Source organism: Oncorhynchus mykiss, chromosome 5 (assembly GCF_057628025.1).
Source record: "Oncorhynchus mykiss isolate SJ-2025 chromosome 5, ASM5762802v1, whole genome shotgun sequence".
NCBI lineage: Eukaryota > Metazoa > Chordata > Actinopteri > Salmoniformes > Salmonidae > Oncorhynchus > Oncorhynchus mykiss.
In genome coordinates, this window is record NC_143026.1 from 23,978,408 (window position 1) to 24,003,508 (window position 25,101).

At 43.1% G+C, this 25,101-nt stretch overlaps 1 protein-coding gene across 4 annotated transcripts in view; it reads left to right on the plus strand.

Annotated features, from left to right (window-relative positions):
- Positions 1-25,101, plus strand: part of LOC110522832 (ceramide transfer protein) — a 62,337-nt gene that overhangs the window by 7,224 nt on the left and 30,012 nt on the right. For 2 of the 4 annotated variants that reach the window (XM_036977086.2, XM_090234225.1), the window contains exons 4-5: positions 16,738-16,854; positions 20,171-20,248. In XM_036977086.2, the coding sequence (XP_036832981.2) occupies positions 16,738-16,854; positions 20,171-20,248 (195 nt within the window). The remainder of the gene's footprint in view (positions 1-16,737; positions 16,855-20,170; positions 20,249-25,101) is intronic. The other 2 variants (XM_090234226.1, XM_090234227.1) reach the window with 2 other exon arrangements.

Genomic DNA, 25,101 nt, shown 5'->3' on the forward strand with positions numbered 1-25,101 from the left:
TGTGTGCGACGCCATTGCTTAAATCTAAATTGAAGTATAACTAAGAAATCGAAGATGTGCCAAATAAATTAAATCCAGGTCAGGGCTCCAGGTATGCATTTGGTTGGTAACTTGCTAGTGAAGTGGCTAGATGTCAAGATCAAGCTTCTTGGTTACTGCATAGACATTCAATCTCCTCCTGCATCCAGATACTTGTTGCCTAAATGTATTTGTTTGCCCATTCGATAATACCGTATACCCTGGTATGGTACAGAAACAGTATGAAAATCTGTGTTCTGCCCAACCCTACAAGAAGAGCAAACATGAACATAGTATGTAGCATTGTTCGTAGGCCTTCTGTATGTATCTTTTTGACATTGGGCCTATTTTTCAGTGGGTGGTCTGAGAATGAATATGGTCCATTTGTTTATTCCCAGCACATTAATAAAAGTGTGAGTGACCCTGCTTATGATTACAGCAAAGCACACTCTTTAGGGATTTAGGGATCAATTCCTCAGTTCAAAAGGCTGGAGATCAGCAAGAACCCTGCCTGATTAGTGTAACATAATAATATAGGCCTTTGGCCTCACCACTCAGAATGACACTAGTATCCATCATTAGCTCCAGATTTAGCTCCAGCTCCCCTCCCCTTAGGGGCTAGGAGACAGACGAAACAGGAGGGAGCCTCTGTTGATTGATGCTCTCTCTCAGCCAAGGCCATCGGCAGTGATACTATCTGAGCAAAGCTGGCAAATCAGTTCAAGAAGCATTTGCAGATGTCAATGTCAGTAAATTCAGCATTCTTCACTTTGCCCACCTCAAACCCTCCAGCCCATTTAGGGTGTTATTGCAGAGGGAAGCTCTTTGATTGGTTTAACATGTCCAAGGAATGGCTGAATCTGGGTTGTTCAGTAATATTGTAGGGAGAGGAGGAGCAGGGGCAATCAGAGTTGTTTTGAAGGGGTTTTCTAAAGTTTGAGAGTGGAGGGGTGGGTAGGATGGAAGGAAAATAAACACAGGCTATGGGGGGAGATGTTAGAAAGTGTTAGTTGAAATAGGAAGTGGGTCTCTTCCTCTGGTCTGGCCCTTGTAACTTCCTGTGGGCTGATATCACAGGAGAATAAGATTTTTGTTCTGTGGTGACTGTCATGACCCTCTCCATCCTGTTCTGTCTTTTTCTCTCCTATCCTCCTGTCCAATCCTTCTCTCTCCCATTTAGATAGGTCAGTCTCTCCCATTCTAGTCTCCTCCTTCCCCCTGTGACCCGACCCATCTACCCTTTCAGGCTTTGTCATTATTTGCACCAAAACACAGAAGCATACAGAAATAAGGGAAGTTATGTTTATCTATGTAGATATGTGGTGGGCTGAATGTTTTGATTGGTTTCCCAGGATCTGAGTGGTTTGGTCTCCCTCCACATTGGTTCTAAATCTGAGGCTTTACAGGCTGCTTTGAGAAGAGCTGCTCTTCCCTCAATGTTTTTACATTTTTTTTTTAGGTTTTAGTTATTATAGGAATTATAGGACTATTTCCCTCTATAACATTTGTATTTCATTAACCTTTGACTATTGGATGTTCTTATAGGAACGTTAGTATTGCCAGTGTAACAGTGTAGCTTCTGTCCCTCTCCTCGCTCCTCCCTGGGCTCGAACCAGCAACACAAAGACAACAGCCACCATCGAAGCAGCGTTACCCATGCAGAGCAAGGGGAACAACTACTAGAAGGCTCAGAGTGAGTGCCGTTTGAAATGCTATTAGCGTGCGCTAACTAGCTAGCCATTTCACTTCGGTTACACCAGCTTCATCTCGGGAGTTGATAGGCTTGAAGTCATAAATGGAGCAATGCTTGATGCACAACGAAGAGCTGCTGGCAAAACGCACGAAAGTGCTGTTTGAATGAATGTCTACGCGCCTGCTTCTGCCTACCACCACTCAGTCAGATACTTAGATACTTGTATGCTTGTATGCTCAGTCAGATTATATGCAACGCAGGACACGCTAGATAATATCTATGTGTAGTTAACTAGTGATTATGATTGATTGTTTTTTATAAGATAAGTTTAATGCTAGCTAGCAACTTTCCTTGGCTTACTGCATTCGCGTAACAGGCAGTATCCTTGGAGTGCAACGAGAGAGACAGGTCGTTATTGCGTTGGACTAGTTAACTGTAAGGTTGCAAGATTGGATCCCCCGCGCTCACAAGGTGAAAATTTGTCGTTCTGCCCCTGAACAAGGCAATTAACCAATCGTTCCTAGGCCGTCATTGAAAATAAGAATGTGTTCTTAACTGACTTGCCTAGTTAAATAAAAGTATTTTAAAAAATTGGCAAATCGGCGTCCAAAAATGCCGATTTCCGATTGTTATGAAAACTTGAAATCGGCCCTAATTTATCGGCCATTCCGATTAATCGGTCGACCTCTACCATAGGGACCCTTTTTCCATGAGTAGTTAGAATGTCAAAGACGTGTGTGTGTGAAACCAATATACGCCCTGATGAATGGACAGTCACTAGTATACACAATACGCATCCAAACCTAGAACAGAAGAAGCAGCCTGATACTGTGACAAAGCATAGTCCTGTGTTGCTTGACTGTAGTCTTATCTTCACTCTGCCTAATACATCGTTTTGAGCAACGCAAGCAAGACTGGAGATGGATGTTCTGCAGAAACTAACTTCTCATGGACAGCAGCTACACATTGGCTGTGTGTGTGCTATTGCATGATATCTCAGCCAAACTGGGCATCTGATCGTGTCCTCTCTCCCCACCAAGTTTCAGCTAAATTACACTCGTCCATTGAGTCCCATTCCAGCGCTGGCCGGATGGGTTAAATGACTGCCAACTCACTAAAGCAGTCTCATTCTGCTGTGACGCACACATTTTCTCTCATTATTTTAGACTCAATCTGCCAGTGTGAGGTGTGGTATAGGAATGGAGTGTACCATCTTAAAGCTGCGCTGTGTAATTATATGTGTACAGGGGTTTTTGGAGACCTAGATTTGAACACAATTTCCAAGAAACCTCCTCTCTCTCTCTCATAGGTAGTCCGCAGGGAATCATATGGTACATCAGCATCCTCTCTGAACGCAGTTTAGGCTGCTGAAAATTCGACACTGCAAGTGGATGCGATAACCGCTACGATCAAGATTGAAAAGATGAATCAATTCCATTTGTCTTCAGAACAGGTAAAAATGTGATACGCTGGGTATAATTCTCATTTTTAGATTGCATTACCTTAAAAAAAACTTTTTATTACAAGGTACATGGTTAACTTTATTATAGATAACTATCTAGCTAACTTATCTAAAGTTGTTACCGGGAATTTCTCTGTCTGGTTAAAAAATGAGATATCAATCTGGCGATAGCTAGCAAACTGTCTTAGTACATTAGCTAGCTATCACAATGCATTTGGACTTTCATAGTGCTGCATTCACAGAAAATAACATGGCTTTGGCATGCTTTGCCCTTCTGATTCCAATACTGGGTATGGCCCCTTGCATTCTCTAACTAGCTGATAGTCCTGAGCTAGCTACCTAGTTAGACTAGCTAACAATCTAAATGTGCCTGATTTTTAGATTGCAGTAAAAACAAACAAAGCTCCCATAATTAGATGTAATAGACCCTAATGTGAATGAGACAAGTGGTGGTAAATGTGCACCAAAGTGAAACAGAATATTAGGAAGGATACCCTAAGACATTCAATTTGATTAACATTTTATCAACAACTACTGCATTTCATTTGGTATCTATAACAGTGCTGATTTTTGTATTAGCTACATTGGGTATCAAGGTGTTGTGTATTAATTGTAGAAGTGTGATACATGACCCTTCTGCATGGGAAAAAAAAGGTATAGGCTGTTGAACAATACAATATATTTCTAACAATGTTTGCATGTTTTTTCCGTAGGATTCCAGTGTTGAAGAGCCTTATAGTTCCCATCTGCTGTGGGTAGAGAAGCTAGAGGAAGGGGGAGAAGAAGAGCTAGGGTGTAGGGCTGCAGAAAGAATCAGGAAGACCGTGAGGGCTGACTGACAGGATAGGGTGACCCAGATAAAGGTTGGTGAAAATCTTTCACCTGTGATTCTGTATACCTGTTTCTCATTTCAAAAATCATTTTACACAATATTTGACTTTTCTGTAATGAACTGTTTCTCCTTTTATTCACTATCAATTCAGGCTAGGTTGAGAGAGCTGTCCTTTGAGGAAAGGGGAAATGTGCTGGAGCAGTTCGCTACCTGTTTACTTGGCGTGATGTTTGACATAATGGATTTGCAGATGGCTATTCCAGGATCTCCAGACATCCCAGACTGAGGACAACCTCGCTGGTGCACCTACCTAAAATTGACGGGAGATGCCCGCTGACCTGGGGCCGGTTGCACCAGTTGGTCATAAGTGGGTCATAACTCTACATCCAACTTAAAATTCACTCTAAACTGGACTTGAAAATTCTACGTGTTGCACCACTTGGGTGTAAGCCCTTCTAAACTCAGCAAAAAAAGAAACGTCCCTTTTTCAGGACTGTCTTTCAACGATACTTTGTGAAAATCCAAATAACTTCACAGATCTTCATTGTCATGGGTTTAATTGATTTTGATTTGATTTGAAACACTGTTTCCCATGCTTGTTCAATGAACCATAAACAATGAGCATGCACCTGTGGAACGGTCGTTAAGACACTAACAGCTTACAGACGTTAGGCAATTAAAGTCAGTTATGTAAACTTAGGACACTAAAGAGGCCTATCTACTGACTCTGGAAAAACACCAAAAGAAAGATGCCTAGGGTCCCTGCTCATCTGCATGAATGTGCCTTAGGCATGCTACAAGGAGGCATGAGGACTGCAGATGTGGCCAGGGCAATAAATTGCAATGTCCGTACTGTGAGATGCCTAAGAGCGCTCGCAGTGGCAGACCTACGTGTAACACCTGCACAGGATTGGTACATCCCAACATCACACCTGCGGGACAGGTACAGGATGGCAACAACAACTGGCAACACAGCATCATTGGACTGAGCTTGTCATTGCAGGCAATCTCAACGCTGTGCGTTACAGGGAAGACATCCTCCTCCCTCATGTGGTACCCTTCCTACAGGCTCATCCTGACATGACGCTCCAGCATGACATTGCCACCAGCCATACTGCTTGTTCTGTGTGTGATTTCCTGCAAGACAGGAATGTCAGTGTTCTGTCGTGGCCAGCGAAGAGCCTGGATCTCAATCCCATTGAACATGTCTGGGACCTGTTGGATCGGAGGGTGAGGGCTAGGGCCATTCCTCCCAGAAATGTCCGGGAACTTGCAGGTGCCTTGGTGGAGGAGATGCACTGCAGTACTTAATGCAGCTGCTGGCCACACCAGATACTGACTGTTACTTTTGATTTTGATTTCCCCCCCCCCTTTTGTTCAGGGACACATTATTCAATTTCTGTTAGTCACATGTCTGTGGTACTTGATGTCTATTGTTTAATCTTATGTTCATACAAATATTTACACATGTTAAGTTTGCTGAAAATAAACGCAGTTGACAGTGAGAGGACGTTTCTTTTTTTTGCTGAGTTTGTGCTATGCCTGGGCTTGGATTCTACGCCTAGTAGGGAGCAGGCGTATGCCCCAATTTCACACACTATCTTCATCATGATGTGCATAGAACATTACAGCAATCTTGTGTGTCCATAATTCACAACCTCCGCAGGCTTTTGGAGTTGCCTAGATGTGAAAATCTATATTTATTGTAACGTTTGGAGGACTTTGGGAGTTTCAATAAGCAACAATTTGATACATGCCTTGCATTAGCCTATTACTGGAATATTTTCTTCATATGGATCGTGCATGTATGCGAAGTGACATGTCTCGCAAGCCGTGCATAAAATTGACTTTTTGGCCCACCAGCCGATGTGGCATGTAGATTAAATAAATCTACCAGCAAACTCAGATTTTTTACCAGCCAAAATATATTTTGGTCAAAATTACTGGGGGAAAAAAAGCCTAATGTTTCAAAACAGAAATCTATTAGTAAGAAGTAATGTGGTATATTACTCAAGTTCCATCAATATCGGGAAACCGGGCCCAGGGCAATAGTAGTTCAGTATTTCATCAATGTTTTTTTATTTTATCTTATTTGTCTTGTGGTATTTTTGCACAACTGCTATTGTTATTTTCTTTACTTGCACTGTGGTCTTTGTTAGTTTGAGAAGGTTACAGAGTATCTTGTATTCTTATAACATATCTGTAATAAACCTTTTATTTGACCTGATCTGTGTAATCATCCAGACTTGTTTCATACTGTATTTACACCAGGATAGTTAGATCATCTGGTTAGGTCATTTGGGGTTGAAACCTTCAGGTTTAGAATAGAGTAGTTTAGTAAACAAATCTAATACCATTCCAAAGGTAAAATAATGAAGAATGCACAAATATTGTTTCTCAAACATGTTTCTTTCCCACACAAACGTCCCTTATTTACATATGAGATCTCAGGTTCTCCCCTGTTCGAAGGTGTGCAAACTGCAGGAGGGCTTCATGTGATGTCTACTGAAAGCGGTACTTCTGGCCATGTCCTTAGACATGGAGAAGATTATTTGATGGTTGTAGTCAAGTGCTGCCAAAAAGGGTTCTAGCTTCTGGAATTTGACTATACCACTTGCCAACTATGACAGACTTGCCTTTGATGACCATCAGTCTTAAATTTCCAAGGTAAATACATTCAGTTTAGTAAGTATTTGAATTATTAGAGAAGGATGCTATGTGGCAGAATGACCAATGATTTCTCACCTAAAGTTTCAGTCCGTCTCAATGTTTTTCAAGACAATTTGGGTCAGTGAAGTTCCCTGCTGCATCCGGTCTTTGTTGCGGTTCTCCAGATTGTCATGCTGGCTGCAGCCGAAGGCCCGTTCATGTTCTTTGACCACGTGATGCAAGACACACCTCCACAGATTCTGAAATTATTTGAGAATGCATCATTGAGAGCATGGCAACCTCCACTATGTACAGTAAATATCTTAAGCAACTTGTGTGGAAGGCAGTCAGCTGAGCATAATGTTTCAGTTGATATTAACTAAAAGGCTGGAAAAGTATTCTATGTCTGCTCAACAAGATACTGTATAACTTGAGGTGTTTCTTGGATTCCATCTGATATGTTTCTGAGTAACGTATTGCATTAGAGACTCCTCAGAACCATATTGCCCGCTGTGTAAATAGCTATCATATCTACGCAATGAATTGGAGTTGTTTGCAAGGTAAATTGAGTAGTCACCATGAACCTCACTCTGTCTGCAGTTTTACAGCAGAACCAGAAAGGGTGGACAATGGCCTTGATCCAGACCAGCATGATGGATTGTCCCGAAATCATTATGCCGGAGTTTGGTTGAACAGACATTGCCAGGGAGAGAAAGTCCATTACACATGAGCAAGCCTCGACCCAAGCCTACAACTCAATATTAAAATAGGCAATTTACATGACAGGGAAAGGAGCATTCTAAGCAGTTTAAATTACAATGTCAAACTCAGGACAGATGTGCTAATAGAATGAGTCTATTCTCAGAGCATAACAGTACATCTCATTAACATTGTATTGGTCTGGGTGGCGCTGTACTGCAGAGTCCCATCAGAGTCCCTGGGTTCGCGCCCAGGCTCTGTCGTAACCGGCCGCGACCGGGAGGTCCGAGGGGCGACGCACAATTGGCCTAGCGTCGTCCGGGTTAGGGAGGGATTGGTCGGTAGGGATCTCCTCCGACACATTGGTGCGGCTGGCTTCCGGGTTGGATGCGCGCTGTGTTAAGAAGCAGTACGGCTGGTTGGGTTGTGTATCGGAGGACGCATTCAACCTTCGTCTCTCCCGAGCCCGTACGGGAGTTGTAGCAATGAGACAAGATAGTAGCTACTACAACAATTGGATACCACGAAATTGGGGAGAAAAAGGGGTAAAAAAAATAATTAAAAAATATTTAAAAAACATTGTATTGGTCTAATCTCTGAATGTAGGCTTTCGGAGACCACAGAATGATCAGCACGCTCCTCTGAATGAGACGTTCGCTCCCCTAAATGCAACAGAAGTCAAACTTTTTTTTAATATGAAAATAAAGTCTTCCAATGATATGGACCTCTGTCACGGTTTAAATAATCGCTATATAGCGGAATGAACAGGTCGTGGCTCGGGTGGTTGGTGTCCTTGATTATCTTTTTGGCCCTGTGCCCAAGAAAGCTATGGTGGTCTACTTGAAACATGTTGGTATTACAGACTCAGACAGGGAGAGGTTGAAAATGTCAGTGAAGACACTTGTCAGTTGGTCAGTGTATGCTCAGAGTAGGCGTCCTGGTAATTTGTCTGGCCCTGCAGCCTTGTGAATGTTGACATGTTTAAAGGTCTTACTCACATCGAGTACGGAGAGTATGATCACACAGTCGTCCGGAACGGCTGTTGCTCTCATACATGTTTCAGTGTTACTTGCCTCGAAGTGAGCATTAAGTAATTTAGCTCGTCTGCTAGGTTGTGTCACTTGGCAGCTCGTGGCTGTGCTTCCCTTTGTGGTCTGTAATAGTTTGCAAGCCCTGCCACATCCGACGAGCGTCGGAGCTGGTGTAGTAGGATTCAATCTTAGTCTTGTATTGACGCTTTGCCTGTTTGATGGTTCGTCGGAGGGCATAGCGAGATTTCTTATAGGTTTACGTGTTAGAGTCCCGCTCCTTTAAAGCGGTAGCTCTACCCTTTAGCTAAGTTTGAATGTTACCTGTAATCCATGGCTTCTGGTTGGGCTATGTACGTACAGTCACTGTGGGGACGACGTCATCAATGCACTTATTGATGAAGCCAGTGACTGATGTGGTGTATTCCTCAATGCCATCAGAAGAATCCTGGAACATATTCCAGTCTGTGCTAGCAAAACAGTCCTGTAGCTTAGCATCTGCTTCATCTGACAGCTTTCTTATTGATTGAGTCACTGGTGCTTTCTGCTTTCGTTTTTGCTTGTAAGCAGGAATCAAGAGGATAGAATTATGGTCAGATTTTCTAAATGGAGGGAGAGCTTTGTACGGGTCTCTGTGTGTGAAGTAAAGGTGGTCTAGAGTTTTAATTTTATTTTTTTTCCCTCCCCCCTCTGGTTGCACATTTAACATGCTGATAGAAATTAGGTAAAACTGATTTGAGTTCTCTTTCAAGATTTAGTTTCGGTATTTCTCTATGGGATACGCCCCCAGCGTATTTGTCAGCCTTTTTACACTACGTCAGCCATGATTGGCTGGACGTCGAGACGTGATTTTCTGGATTTTTGTTTTAGATTCCGTCTCTCACAGTTGAAGTGTACCTAATGATACAAATTACAGCATTTTATTTACTTCTACTAGCCTATCAAGGAGAATTTCCAGCTCGATCTTGCTTGCTGATTGTAAAATAGGCAGAGAGAGCGCTAGCTGTTCCCATGTGCTATAGGCTATGCAAGCCTCCGCTGTTCCTCTTCACTTGAAATCCCAGGAAAAGCTATAGGTTACAAAAGCTATAGGGCATGTTTTTTTTATATACTAAGCCTAATGGTCTTTCTTGTGAAGAGAAACAGGCTTGCTCTTGTAAAATATAAAATAGGCATAGGCCAAATGGGGAAAAAAAAGTGGAAGGCACTTGCAAACCACTTGAGCATCGAGGCAAACAATGACATGATGTAAAAGATGTGCTGGCTAAACAGCCTCTGTTGTTGAGTTGCTACATTTCTATATTTTTCATTACGTGTATACTGAACTAAAATATAAACGCAACATGCAAAAATGTAAAAGATTTGACTGATTTTACAGTTCATATAAGGAACTCAGTCAATTTTAAATAAATTCATTAGCCATAATCTATTGATATACCATGACTGGGAATACAGATATGTATCTGTTGCTCACAGATCCCTTAAAAAAAAAAAAAATAGGGGCGTAGAAGTTGCTAAATATTGGCGGGAACTGGAACACGCTGTCGTACACGTCGATCCAGAGCATCCCAAACATGTTCAATGGGTGACTTGTAAGATGAGTATGCAGGCTATGGAAGAACTGGGACACTTTCAGCTTCCAGGAATTGTGTACACATCCTTGCAACATGGGGCCGTGCATCATTATGTTGGAACATGAGGTAGTGGCGGCGGATGAATGGCACGACAATGGGCCTCAGGATCTAGTCACAGTATCGATGTGCATTCATATTGCCATCGATAAAAAGCAATTGTATTCATTGTTTGTAACTTATGCCCTCCCGTACCATAACCTCACCGCCACCATGGGGAACTCTGTTTACAAAATTGACATCAGCAAACCGCTCGCCCTCACAACGCCATGTGCATGGTCTGCGGTTTTGAGGCCCATTGGACGTACTACCAAATTCTCTAAAACAACATTGGAGGCGGTTTATGGTAGAGAAATTAACATAAAATTATCTGGCAACAGGGGCCTCCATAGTGGCGCGGTGCTAGCTGCGTCACTACAGATCCTGGTTCGATCCCAGGCTGTATCGCAGACTGCCACAACCTGGAGACCCATGATACGGCGCACAATTGGCCCACCGTCCAGGTTAGGGGGGGTTTGGCTGGCCGGGTTGTCCTTGTCTTATCGTGGTCTAGCGTCTCCTGTGGCGGGCTGGGCGCAATGCACGCTGACATGGTCGCCAGGTGTACGGTGTTTCCTCCGACACATTGGTGCGGCTGGCTTCTGGGTTAAGCGAGCAGTGCGGCTTGGTGGGGTCGTGTTTCGGAGGATGCGCGGCTCTCGACCTTCGCCTGTCCCGAGTCTGTACGGGAGTTGCAGCGATGGGACAAGACTGTAACTACCAATTGGATATCACGAAAAATGGGTAAAAAAAAGTTATCTGGCAACAGCTTTGGTGGACATTCCTGCAGTCAGCATGCCAATTGCTTACTCCTTCAACTTGATACATCTGTGGCATTGTGTTGTGTGTCCAAACTGCACATGTTATAGTGGGCTTTTATTGTCCCCAGCACAAGGTACACCTGTGTAATGATCATACTGTTTAATCAGCTTCTTTATATACCACCTGTCAGGTGGATGGATTATCTTGGCAAAGGAGAAATGCTCAGTAATAGGGATGTAAACAAATTTGTACCAAGAATTTTAGAAAAATATCCTTTTTTGTGTGTATGGAAAATTTCTGGGGTCTTTTTATTTCAGCGGATGAAACATGGGGCCAACACTTTACATATTGCGTTTGATATTTTTGTGTACATTGAAGTATTATTTGCAGTTGTCACTGACAATGAACACACCCTGGAGCACTGAATGGTCTTGTTACCACCTTATTAATAGGCCTACATCGTGTAGTAGGATGCGTTGCTCAGTTGATTGACAATTGTACTGCAGAATGTTAAACGGTCCGCTGGTGTGGATGCTCGACAACATTTATAGTGATGTATAATTTATCGTTATAGTTATCGTCCTTGGTGTGGATGGCTCTTAACTTTGGCTAAAGATTTGACATGTTGAATCTTTGAAACTCCAGCCAAGGACATGAGACGTTCTAAAACTCGACAGTTAAGATCAAACAAATTGTTGTGTTTCATCTTATGTATCTGAACTGCGGTTTATGACCATGGCTATTCCGCTCCAGTAGACCAGTGACTTGTGTGAAGTAGCTAGCTAGTTAGCCAATATCAGTGTGGCTTTCAGACCAGAAATCAGAAATGCAACAGAAGGTCAAGTAATGTTATACATATAAGTTAGCTACTTACGAATAATATACGGTGCATTTGGAAAGTATTCAGACCCCTTAACTTTTTGTCACGTTAGTCTTTTTCTAAAATTGATTAAAAATATGTTTTTAAGTCATCCATCTACACACAATACCCCATAATGGTAAAGAAAAAACAGGTTTTTAGAAATGTTTGCTAATTTGTAAAAAAAAAAAGAAACAGATATACCTTACATAAGTATTCAGACCCTTTGCTGTGAGACTCTAAATTTAGCAAGTAAAAGGCACATGACAGCCCGCTTGGAGTTGCCAAAAGGCACCTAAAGACTCTCAGATCATGAGAAACATGTCTGATGAATGTTCTGATGAAACCAAGATTCAACTCTTTGGCCTGATTGCCAAGCATCACGCCTGGAGGAAACCGGGCACCATCCCTGCAGTGAAGCGTGGTGGCAGCATCATGTTGTGGGGATGTTTTTCAGGGACTGGGAGACTAGTTAGGATTGAGGGAAAGATGAATGGAGCAAATTACAGAGAGATCCTTGATGAAAACCTGCGCTAGAGCGCTCAGAACCTTAGACTGGGGTGAAGGTTCACCTTCCAACATGACAGCGACCCTAAGCACACAGCCAAGACAACGCAGGAGTGGCTTCGGGACAAGTATCTGAATGTCCTTGAGTAGGCCAGTCAGAGCCTGGACTTGAACCCAATCGAACATCTCTGGAGAGACCTGAAAATATCTGTGCAGCAACACTCCCCATCCAACCTGGCAGAGCTTGAGAGGATCTGCAGAGAAGAATGGAAGAAACTCCCCAAATACAGGTGTGCCAAGCTTGTAGCGTCATACACAAGAAGACTCGAGGCTGTAATCACTGCCAAAGGTGCTTCAACAAAGTACTGAGTAAAAAGGGTCTGAATATTTATGTAAGTGTCATATTTCAGTTTTAATTTTTAATAGAAGTGACTCGTTTCAGGAAACTAGGCGTATGTCACTACTTTACAGGAGCGTCATTTGAACATACTTTCATGTGCCTTAGTAACAAACTTGTATTCCATCCATAAATATGGATACAATTGTTAAATTACGAACATAGGTGGTGGAAAAAAACAGGAACCTTCCCGCTAGCCATGATTGGCTGAGATAATAGATGGGCTGGACATGCCGGGAGAGGAGTTTGGATTGGTCTGTCATGTAGCCTGCTTCTGTCTATAACATGCGCTGTTCATTATGTGTTGACAGTCCTTTATACCACGCCATTTTTGAAAGATATAACGTTAGCCGTTGAGAACAACAACAACTTTTGCTACTTTTCTCAACATTGACACCCTAAATTTAGGAGGTGCTATTGACAGATAAAAAAGAAAAAAGTGATGGGCTACTTTCTGCTTACGCCACGGTCAGTGTTAACCAGAGTGACTTGACACAATACTGGCCAAACAAGATGTAGCTACAAACAAAACGGAGATAAATGGTCCTGGTCTGCCATGAAGCTTTATCAAGTGTTACATGAGGTGAAAGGGAGATTGGACTACCAACCTATTTGCTTACTAGACTTTCTGCCTCTACATTAACTACAACTATTGCTCCAATTCTAGCTGTGAATACGAGGGATTGATTAGTTTCCCGCTCTGGTAGTCCTCTGGTTCTGATAGCTGTTGATTTGCGACATCAGAAGATTTCTGACCTGAACTAACTGGCCAGGTTATTACACACACTAAACCTTAACCCCTAAACTTAACCCTATTTATAAACCTAAGCCTAAAATAGCCATTTTCCATGTGGGGACTGGCGAAATGTCCCGAATTGTCACTGTTTTCCTATCTTTGAGCACTTCTGGTCCCCACAAGGATAGTAAAACCAAACACACACACACACTCCATTCAAAACAAACAGTAAAGCAGTCAAACACCCTGGTCTCAGACTTGGATGCTGTTGTTGTTTACTGAAAGAGATTTTACATCTCCCTGCTGTGTTTATGGGTCAGAACGTTTATGGGTCAGAACGTCCTCCTCACTAAATCTACCCCTCCCCCCCTCTCCCTCTCAATTCAATTTCAATATATGGGTCTTTATTGACACGGGAAACATATGTTTACATTGCCAAAGCAAGTGAAATAGATAATAAACAAAAGTGAAATAAACAATACAAAATTAACAGTAAACATTACACTTACAAAAGTTCCAAAATAATAAACACATAGTGTTGTAATGATGTGCTCAGTTTTGGTTTCCAGTGCAGCTCAGTTTGTGGTTTCCAGTGCAGCTCAGTTTGTGGTTTCCAGTGCAGCTCAGTTTGTGGTTTCCAGTGCAGCTCAGTTTGTGGTTTCCAGTGCAGCTCAGTTTGTGGTTTCCAGTGCAGCTCAGTTTGTGGTTTCCAGTGCAGCTCAGTTTTGGTTTCCAGTGCAGCTCAGTTTGTGGTTTCCAGTGCAGCTCAGTTTTGGTTTCCAGTGCAGCTCAGTTTGTGGTTTCCAGTGCAGCTCAGTTTTGGTTTCCAGTGCAGCTCAGTTTTGGTTTCCAGTGCAGCTCAGTTTTGGTTTCCAGTGCAGCTCAGTTTGTGGTTTCCAGTGCAGCTCAGTTTTGGTTTCCAGTGCAGCTCAGTTTGTGGTTTCCAGTGCAGCTCAGTTTTGGTTTCCAGTGCAGCTCAGTTTTGGTTTCCAGTGCAGCTCAGTTTTGGTTTCCAGTGCAGCTCAGTTTTGGTTTCCAGTGCAGCTCAGTTTGTGGTTTCCAGTGCAGCTCAGTTTTGGTTTCCAGTGCAGCTCAGTTTGTGGTTTCCAGTGCAGCTCAGTTTGTGGTTTCCAGTGCAGCTCAGTTTGTGGTTTCCAGTGCAGCTCAGTTTGTGGTTTCCAGTGCAGCTCAGTTTGTGGTTTCCAGTGCAGCTCAGTTTTGGTTTCCAGTGCAGCTCAGTTTTGGTTTCCAGTGCAGCTCAGTTTGTGCACTCTTGAGGACCAGGTCTGCCATCGGCGGCCTTTCTTAATAGCAAGGCTATGCTCACGGAGTCTGTACCTAGTTAGAGATTTCCTTAGTTTTGGGTCAGTCACAGTGGTCAGGTATTCTCGTACTCTCTGTTTAGTGCCAAATAGCATTCTAGTTGTTTTTTTGTGTAAATTCTTTCCAATTTGCCAAGTAATTATCTTTTTGTTTTCTCATGATTTGGTTGGGTTTAATTGTGTTGCTGTCCTGCTGTCCGTCTGTGAACAGAGCCCTAGGATCAGGTTGCTTAGGGGGCTCTTCTCCAGGTTTATTTCATTGTGGGTGATGGAAAGTTTGGGAATTGCTTCCTTTTAAGTGGTTGTAGAATTTAACGGCTCTTTTCTTGATTTTGATAATTTGTGCGTGTCGGCCTAATTCTGCTCTGCATGCATTATTTGGTGCTTTATGTTGTACACAGAGGATATTTTTGCAGAATTCTGCATGCTGAGTGTTTGTCCCATTTTTTTTTATTTTTATGATCGGTTGGTGAGCAGACACCAGACCTCACTACCATAAAGGGCAATGGGTTCTATAATGGATTCAATTATTTTTATCCAGATCTTAATTGGTATGTTGAATTTTATGTTCCTTTAGATAGCATAGAAGGACTTTCTTGCCCTGTTGCTAAGATTGTTAACAGCTTTGTGGAAGTTACCTGTGGCGCTGATGTTTAGGCCGAGGTATGTATAGTTTTTTTTGTGTGCTCTAGGGCAACGGTATCTAGTTGGAATTTGTATTCGTGGTCCTAGGAACTGGACCTTTTTTGGAACACCTTTTGTCTCACTGAGATTTACTGTCAGGGCCCAGGTCTGTCAGGGCCCAGGTCTGTCAGGGCCCAGGTCTGTCAGGGCCCAGGTCTGTCAGGGCCCAGGTCTGACAGAATCTGTGCAGAAGATCTAGGTGCTGCAGTATGCCTTACTTTGTTGTGGACAGAAGCACCAGATCATCAGCAAACAGTAGCAAACATTTAACTTCAGATTCTAGTATGGTGAGGCCGGGTGCTGCAGACTGTTCTAGTGCCATTGACAATTCGTTGATATATATGTTAAGGAGGGTGGGACTTAAGCTGCATCCCTGTCTCACCCCCCGGCCCTGTGGAAAGAAATGTGTGTTTTTTGCCAATTTTAACCGCACATTTGTTGGTCCCCCCTTTGCTGCTATAACAGCCTCCACTCTTCTGGGAAGGCTTTCCACTAGATGTTGAAAAATTGCTGCGGGGATTTGCTTCCATTCAGCTAGTGAGGTCAGGCATCGCAGTCAGCGTTCCAATTCATCCCAAAGGTGTTCGTTAGGGTTGAGGTCAGGGCTATGTGCAGGCCAGTCAAGTTCTTCCACACCGATCTCAACAAACCATTTCTGCATGGACCTCGCTTTATGCACGGGGGCATTGTCATGCTAAAACAGGAAAGGGCCTCCCCCAAACTGTTGGCACAGAGTTGGAAGAACAGAATTGTCTAGAATGTCGTATGCTGTAGCATTAAGATTTCCCTTCACTGGAACAAAGGGACCTAGCCCGAACCTAGCCTGAAAAACATCCCCATTATTTCGCCTCCACCGAACTATACAGTTGGCACTATGCATTAGGGCAGGTAGCCTTTTCCCGGCATCCACCAAACTCCGATTCATCCGTCGGATTGCCAGATGGTGAAGGTGACTCCAGAGAATGCGTTTCCACTGCTCCAGAGTCCAATGGCGGTGAGCTTAACACCACTCCAGCCGATGCTTAGCATTGCTAAGGCTTGTGTGCGGCTGCTCGGCCATGGAAACCCATTTCACGAAGCTCCCGACGAACAGTTCATGTGCTGACTCTGCTTCCAGAGGCAGGTTGGAACTTGGTAGTGAGTGTTGCAACCGAGGATGGACTATTTTTACGTGCTACGCGCTTCAGCACTCGGCGGTCCCGTTCTGTGAGCTTGTGTGGCCTACCATTTCGCGGCTGAGCTGTTTTTGCTCCAAGACGTTTCCACTTCACAATAACAGCACTTACAGTTTACCCTTCATATTCCCCTCCCCCCTCTTTCTTTTTTGACAGGCCCACTATGTTAAATGTTTTGTTGATATGATTTAAATATACTAATCATATTTCTCTCTCTACCCTTTCTCTCTATCTCTACCCTCAGCCCCTTGAGTTTGATGAGTGCAGGCTTGACATCAGTGTTAACGACAGTGTGTGGTACCTGAGAGCCATAGACTCCGAACACAGACACCAGTGGATCAACTCCATCGAACTACACAGGGTAAGAGACACACATCACCAGAGTTTGCCATATGTCTTTCTAATTGTATTGTATTTGAATTCTGTCATTTTGAAATGGAATGGATCTAACTTGGTTCTTTCCTCTGCTGTATTCTTCTTTAAATTACAGGTTTTATTGCCACAACTTATAAACGCAACATACAATTTAAACTATTGTACTGAATTACAGTTCATATAAGGAAATAAATGAATTGGACTCTAATCTATGGATTTTGCATGCCTGGGCATAGGTCCACCCACTGGGGAGCCAGGCCCAGCCAATCAGAAGTATTTCCCCAGAAAGGGCTTTATTACAGACAAATTCTCCTCAGTTTCATCAGCTGTCCAGGTGGCTGGTCTCAGACGTTCCCGCAGGTGAAGAAACCGGATGTGGAGGTCCTGGGCTGGCATGGTTACATGTGGTCTGTGGTTGTGAGGCCAGTTGGACGTACTGCCAAATTCTCTAAAATGGCATTGGAGATGACTGATGGTAGTGAAATTAACATTCAATTCTCTGGCAACAGCTGTGGTAGACATTCCTGCAGTTGGCATGCCAATTGCACGCTCCCTCAAAACTTGAGACATCTGTGGCATTGTGTTTTGTGACAAAACTGCACATTTTAGAGTGGCCTTTTATTGTCCTCGGGACAAGGTGCACCTGCGTAATGACAATGCTGTTTATTCAGCTTATTTATATGCCACACCTATCAGGTGGATGGATTATCTTGGAAAATGACAAATGCTCACTAACAGGGATGCAAACAAATATATGCACAACATTTGAGAGAAATATGTTTTTTGTGCGTATGGGACATTTTTTTATTTCAGCTCATGAAACATGGGACCGCGCTTTACATGTTGTCTTTACATTTGTGTTCAGTATATTTACCACTATCTGGGTTTCCATCCAATCGGCAACAGATTTTCATGCAAATATAGACCACTGCGCCACTTGGGAGGCCCACTTTCACCACCCTGTAAAGTTTGTCATAACTTATTTTGTCTGCCTAATATTCTGCATGGTTTTCCGAGTCGTAGTGGGAAGACCACTCACCTTGTCATCGTGTGACTCCAAGTTTACTTTGATATGATGGTAATTATATCAATATTTGCGCATAAAGGTGTTTCCATCGCCATTTTCTCACATAATACATTTTACCGACACAAAAAGATCCCGCCGTCTTGAACAAAGGATCTTTCTGCATTTATAAAATTGTATTGGAACTTCCTTTTTCCATCACAGCTTATATTTTTTATATGACTTTACTCAAACAGCTGACTGAAGACAGGAAGCCTGGACATTCGTGTGATCGAATCAGTTTCTGCGGTAAAATGGACTTTCTTCTTGCTGAAACAAGCAGGGTGTTGTAGAAAATGAGTCTTCAGTTGCCTAGGCAACACCCCCCAATGCCTGCAGCACATACAGTCAGGAGCGGAGGAGGGTATAAAATGTATTTTATATACACACATACACACACAGTTAAAGTCGGAAGTTTGCATACACCTTAGCCAAATACATTTAAACTCAGTTTTTCCCAATTCCTGACATTTAATCCTAGTAAAAATTAGCTGTTTTAGGTCAGTTAGGATCACCACTTTATTTTAAGAATGTGAAATGTCAGAATAATAGTAGAGAGAATTATTTATTTCAGCTTTTATTTCTTTCATCACATTCCCAGTGGGTCAGAAGTTTACATACTCAATTAGTATTTGGTACCATTGCCTTTAAATTGTTTAACTTGGGTCAAACATTTTGGGTAGCCTTCCACAAGCTTCCCACATTAAGTTGTGTGAATTTTGGCCCCTTCCTCCTGACAGAGCTGGTGTAACTGAGTCAGGTTTGTAGGCCTCCTTGCTTGCACACGCTTTCTCAGTTCTGCCCACAAATTTTCCATAGGATTGAGTTCAGGGCTTTGTGATGGCCACTCCAATACCTTGACTTTGTTGTCCTTAAGCCATTTTGCCACAACTTTGGAAGTATGCTTGGGGTCATTGTCCATTTGGAAGGCCCATTTGCGACCAAGCTTTAACTTGCTGACTAATGTCTTGAGATGTTGCTTCAATATATCCACATACTTTTCCTGCCTCATGATGCCATCTATTTTGTGAAGTGCACCAGTCCCTCCTGCAGCAGAGTACCCCCACAACATGATGCTGCCTCCCCCGTGCTTCACGGTTGGGATGGTATTCTTCGGCTTGTAAGCCTCCTCCTTTTTCCTCCAAACATAACGATGGTCATTATGGACAAACAGTTCTATTTTTGTTTCATCGGACCAGAGGACATTTCTCCAAAAAGTATGATCTTTGTCCCCATGTGCAGTTGCAAACCGTAGTCTGGCTTTTTTATGGGGGTTTTGGAGCAGTGGCTTCTTCCTTGCTGAGCGGCCTTTCAGGTTATGTCGATATAGGACTCGTTTTACTGTAGATATAGATACTTTTGTACCTGTTTCCTCCAGAATCTTCACAAGGTCCTTTGCTGTTGTTCTGGGATTGATTTGCACTTTTCGCACCAAAGTATGTTCATCTCTAGGAGACAGAATACGTCTCCTTCCTGAGCGGTATGACGGCTGCGTGGTCCCATGGTTTTTATGCTTGCGTACTATTGTTTGTACCGATGAACGTGGTACCTTCAGGTGTTTAGAAATTGCTCCCAAGGATGAACCAGACTGGTGGAGGTCTACAATTTTGTTTCTGAGGTCTTGGCCGATTTCTTTTTGATTTTCCCATAATGTCAAGCAAAGAGGCACTGCGTTTGAAGGTAGGCCTTGAAATACATCCACAGGTACACCTCCAATTGACTCAAATTATGTCAATTAGCCAATCAGAAGCATCTAAAGCCATGACATAATTTTCTGTAATTTTCCAAGCTGTTTAAAGGCTCAGTCAACTTAGTGTATATAAACTTCTAACCCACTGGATTTGTGATACAGTGAATTATAAGTCAAATAATCACTGTAAACAATTGTTGGAAAAATGACTTGTGTCATGCACAAAGTAGATGTCCTAACCGACTTGCCAAAACTATAGTTAGTTGAAAAACAAGTTTTAATGACTCCAACCTAAGTGCATGTAAACTTCCGACTTCAACTGTATGTGTGTGTATATATATTTTTTTTTAATTGCTATTTGAATGGTTACAACGGTGACCAAAGTCATTTGGCTGACAAATAATCGTCGTCCAAAATTCCATGATCGTCACTTGTGGTACATAGTTGGTTGAGAGTTGTTTCAGTCATTTCGCATAACATTCCCTGTTACACACATTCACTGATAGATTAAACTGTATTAACCGTGTGTGATGTGTCTGTTTCTACTAGAGCCTTAGAGACGGGAGGATAGACAGTGGAGTCATCCAGAGGACCTCCCTAGTCCCTCCATCAGCGGTGTGTTTAATGGCAAGTCTATCTATACTAAACCCAAAGCTACTGTTTGATCTATTTCCCTATAGCACAGTACCCTTAATATAGTGTGTGTGTGTGTCCTTTTATCCGGAGTTGTCATTTGCTGTTCTCACCATTTAAAAACAGGTCAAATAAGGGGGAGTGAGTGACACCTCTTTTACACTCAGAATGAAGGACAAAGCTTCCAGGGAGGGGTTCTCACTGTTAAGTTCATGTTTTAAGTATCCCTATATTTCTGTTACGGGGCTATCACTCTGTTATTAGTGCGCCTGCACAGGGGTCTCGTTGTTGATGGACCTGGCCTGAGTGCAATGGCAGCCATGTAGTGTGTTAAAAATGTTGTTAAACTGGAACCTGGTCATTGTGTCACTTCGAGTTAACATTGATAGCAGAGGATGGCTAATAACTACAATGTGCCACCTCGGTTCGTATGAAAGTTGGGAAAATAACTTGGAATCTGGACACGGGTTACTAATCTGGATGAGATAAAGCATGCACTTGTGGTGGTATTATCACTCGAGACACGGGTTACTAATCTGGATGAGATAAAGCATGCACTTGTGGTGGTATTATCACTCGAGACACGGGTTACTAATCTGGATGAGATAAAGCATGCACTTGTGGTGGTATTATCACTCGAGGGAAGAGCAAGAGATACAGCACTGGAAATACCCCTGGAGGATTTGAACAAGGATGATGGTATGGGAACTTAGATCAGAGCACTGGATTCTGTGTTTCTAACAGAAGAGAAAGACCGTGCCTACGAGGCATATTCAAACTTTGACAGTGTTACTAGAGACATTTCAGTTGCAATGATGGACTACATCATTGATTTTGAACAGAGGTACACTAGGATGCACAAGTACGACATGGTTCTCCCGGATGCAGTGTTAGCTTTCAAGTTGCTAGATGCTACCTGTCTGGATGGTAGGGAGAAACAGTTGGCTTTGACTGCTTGTACTGTGCTGACTTTTGCATCAATGAAGTGGGCACAAAAAAAATTCTGGGGTGAAAACACATCTGTCGCGCCAATAACAGATGGAATGCAAGTGTGTGACGCAGCATATTACACTGAGCAGCAGAGAAAAGGCGCCAACAAGTCCCATACTCAAGACAACCAGAAGAGGGCGCCATTTCCCGGGACAAATCCACTGGACAAATATGGAAGGAGATCAAAATGTGCTATTCGTCAAAGCACTTACCGTTGGGTTAAAGACTGTCCTCATAAAAATGAACAAGTTAAACTAACAGAGGAAAATGTAAACACAGCGAGAGAGCAGTTTAACATTACACTGTTTTCAAATGAATCTGCTTCTGATACTGGGATCTTGATAGTTGATAGAATCCTTAAATCAAATAAAATGTTATTGGTCACATACACATGGTTAGCAGATGTTAATGCGAGTGTAGCGAAATGTTTGTGCTTCTAGTTCTGACCATGAAGTAATATCTAACAATTTCACAACAACAACAAAAAGAATAAGAATATGTACATATAAATATATGGATGAGCAATGGCCAAACGGCATAGGCAAGACGCAGTAGATGGTATAGAGTACAGTATATACATATAAGATGAGTAATGTAGGGTATATAAACATTATATAAAGTGTTATTGTTTAAAGTGACTAGTGATACATTTATTACATCCAATTTTTTATTATTAAAGTGGCTAGAGATTTGAGTCGGTATGTTGGCAGCACCCACTCAATGTTAGTGATGGCTGTTTAACAGTCTGATGGCCTTGAGATAGAAGCTGTTTATCAGTCTCTCGGTCCCGGCTTTGATGCACCTGTACTGACCTTGCCTTCTGGATGATAGCGGGGTGAACAGGCAGTGGCTCGGGTGGTTGTTGTCCTTGATGATGTTTTTGGCCTTCTTGTGACATCGGGTGGTGTAGGTGTCCTGGAGGGCAGGTAGTTTGCCCCCGGTGATGTGTTGTGCAGACCTCACTACCCTCTGGAGAGCCTTACGGTTGTGGGCGGAGCAGTTGCCATACCAGGCGGTGATACAGCCCGACAGGATGCTCTCAATTGTGCATCTGTAAAAGTTTGAGTGTTTTTGGTGACAAGCCAAATTTCTTCAGCCTCCTGAGGTTGAAGAGGCGCTGTTGCACCTTCTTCACCATGCTGTCTGTGTGGGTGGACCATTTCAGTTTGTCCATGATGTGTACGCCGAGGAACTTAAAACGTTCCAACTTCTCCACTACTGTCCCGTCGATGTGGATGGCGGGTGCTCCCTGTTGTTTCCTGAAGTCGACGATCATCTCCTTTTATTTTGTTGACGTTGAGTGTGAGGTTATTTTCCTGACACCACACTCCGAGGGCCCTCACCTCCTCCCTGTAGGCCGTCTCGTCGTTGTTGGTAATCAAGCCTAGCACTGTAGTGTCGTCTGCAAACTTGATGATTGAGTTGGAGGCGTGCATGGCCACGCAGTCATGGGTGAACAGGAAATTCAGTAGGGGGCTCAGAACGCACCCTTGTGGGGCTCCAGTGTTAAGGATCAGCGGGGTGGAGATATTGTTTCTTACCCTCACCACCTGGGGGCGGCCCATCAGAAAGTCCAGGACCCAGTTGTACAGGGTGGGGTCGAGATTCAGGGTTTCGAGCTTAATGACGAGTTTGGAGGGTACTATGGTGTTAAATGCTGAGCTGTAGTCGATGAACAGCATTCTTACATAGGTATTCCTCTTGTCCAGATGGGTTAGGGCAGTGTGATTGCGTCGTCTGTGGACCTATTGGGGCGGTAAGCAAATTGGAGTGGGTCTTTGGTGTCAGGTAGGGTGGAGGTGATATGATCCTTGACTAGTCTCTCAAAGCACTTCATGATGACAGAAGTGCTACAATACAATAGTCATTTAGCTCAGTTACCTTAGCTTTCTTGGGAACAGGAACAATGGTGGCCATCTTGAAGCATGTGGGAACAGCATACTGGGATAGTGATTGATTGAATATGTCCGTGAACCCACCAGCCAGCTGGTCTGCTCATGCTCTGAGGACACGGCTAGGGATGCCGTCTAGGCCGGCAGCCTTGCGAGGGTTAACGCGTTTAAATGTTTTACTCATGTTGGCTCCGTTGAAGGAGAGCCCGCAGGTTTTGGTAGCGGGCCGTGTCAGTGGCACTGTATTGTCCTCAAAGTGAGCAAAGTTGTTTAGTTTGTTTGGGAGCAAGACATCAGGGTCTGTGACAGAGCTGGTTTTCTTTTTGTACCCCGTAATTGACTGTTGACCCTGCCACATACCTCTCGTGTCTGAGCCGTTGAATTGCGACTCTAATTTGTCTCTATACTGACGCTTAGCTTGTTTGATTGGTTTGCGGAGGGAATAACTACACTGTTTGTATTCGGTCATGTTTCCGGTCTCCTTGCCCTGATTAAAAGCAGTGGTTCGCGCTTTCAGTTTTGCGCAAATGCTGCCATCAATCCACGGATCTGGTTGTGGAAAATTGTAATATTCGACGTGGGTACAACATCACCGATGCACTTGCTAATAAACTCACTCACCGAATCAGCGTTTACATCAATGTTGTTGTTCGACGCTATACGGAACATATCCCAGTCCACGTGATCAAAGCAATCTTGAAGCGTGGAATCCGATTGGTCGAATTGAACAGCGTTGAACAGACCTGAGCACGGCTGTTTCTTTTTTTTGTTTTTGTCTATAGGCTGGGAGCAGCAAAATGGAGTCATGGTCAGATGGCGAGGGAGGGCTTTGTATATGTAGCAAAGTTAGAGTAACAATGATCCAGGATTTTGCCGGCCCGGGTCGCGCATTCAATAGGCTGATAAAATGTATGGAGGATCTGGTTTAGGATCTGCTGTGATTGATACTGCATGTACACGCACAGTGTGTGGTGCAAAATGGCTTGATAGCAATGTCAGTGAACTAAATATGAAAGAAGTACAAAATATGATTGACACACCAAGCAACTGAGCTTTCAAATTTGGAGATGGGAGAATTGTCCATTCTACCAAGAGAGTCAAGATACCAGCAAAAATGTGTCAGACTAAGTGTTACAGACTAAGTGTTACATTGAAAGTGGTCCCTACAGATATCCCCTTACAATTAAGCAAAGCTTCCCTCAAGAAGGCAGGGGCTGTATTAGACATAAAAAAAATGATATTTAAACAACCAGTGACCCTTGAACTTACTACCTCAGGCCACTATTGTATGAACATTTTAGACAGACATCACACAGAGTCCATGTAATAATTCTGATGCACACAGAGCACATGGAGATTCTGACAGTCACAGAGAACATGAACACAAAGGAAAAACAGTTTGGACATGCTACAGTTGACAGACTTCAGAAATGACTCAATAATGATGATGAGAGTATTTCCATTCTACAGCAGACAGTTAACAGTTGTGAGACATGTCAGAAATACAGCAAACTTAATCCCAGACCAGCTGTTGGTTTGCCACTGGCTTCCAAGTACAATGAAACATTGGCTGTAGATCTACATGAGCTAGGACCAAGTGTGTGGTACCGTCACATAGTCAACCACTTCACACACTTTAGTGCTGGAAGCATTGTGAATACAAAGAAACCCAGTGAAATCATCAAGCACTTCATACATTCCTGGATAAGTGTGCATGGCCCGCCCCAGAATTTGTAGTGACAATGGAGGAGAATTCAATAATAATGAAAAAAGAGAAATGGCAGAGAAATTCAACATGGAAGTAAAGACAACTTCTGCATACAGTCCATGGAGGAATGGACTTCTGGAGAGACATAATCAAACACTCAAAGATTATGCTGAAAGTGAAGCAAGACAATAGATGTGACTGGAAAACAGCCCTAGATTGGGCTTTGATGGCAAAATACTCAATGCACAATGTTCATG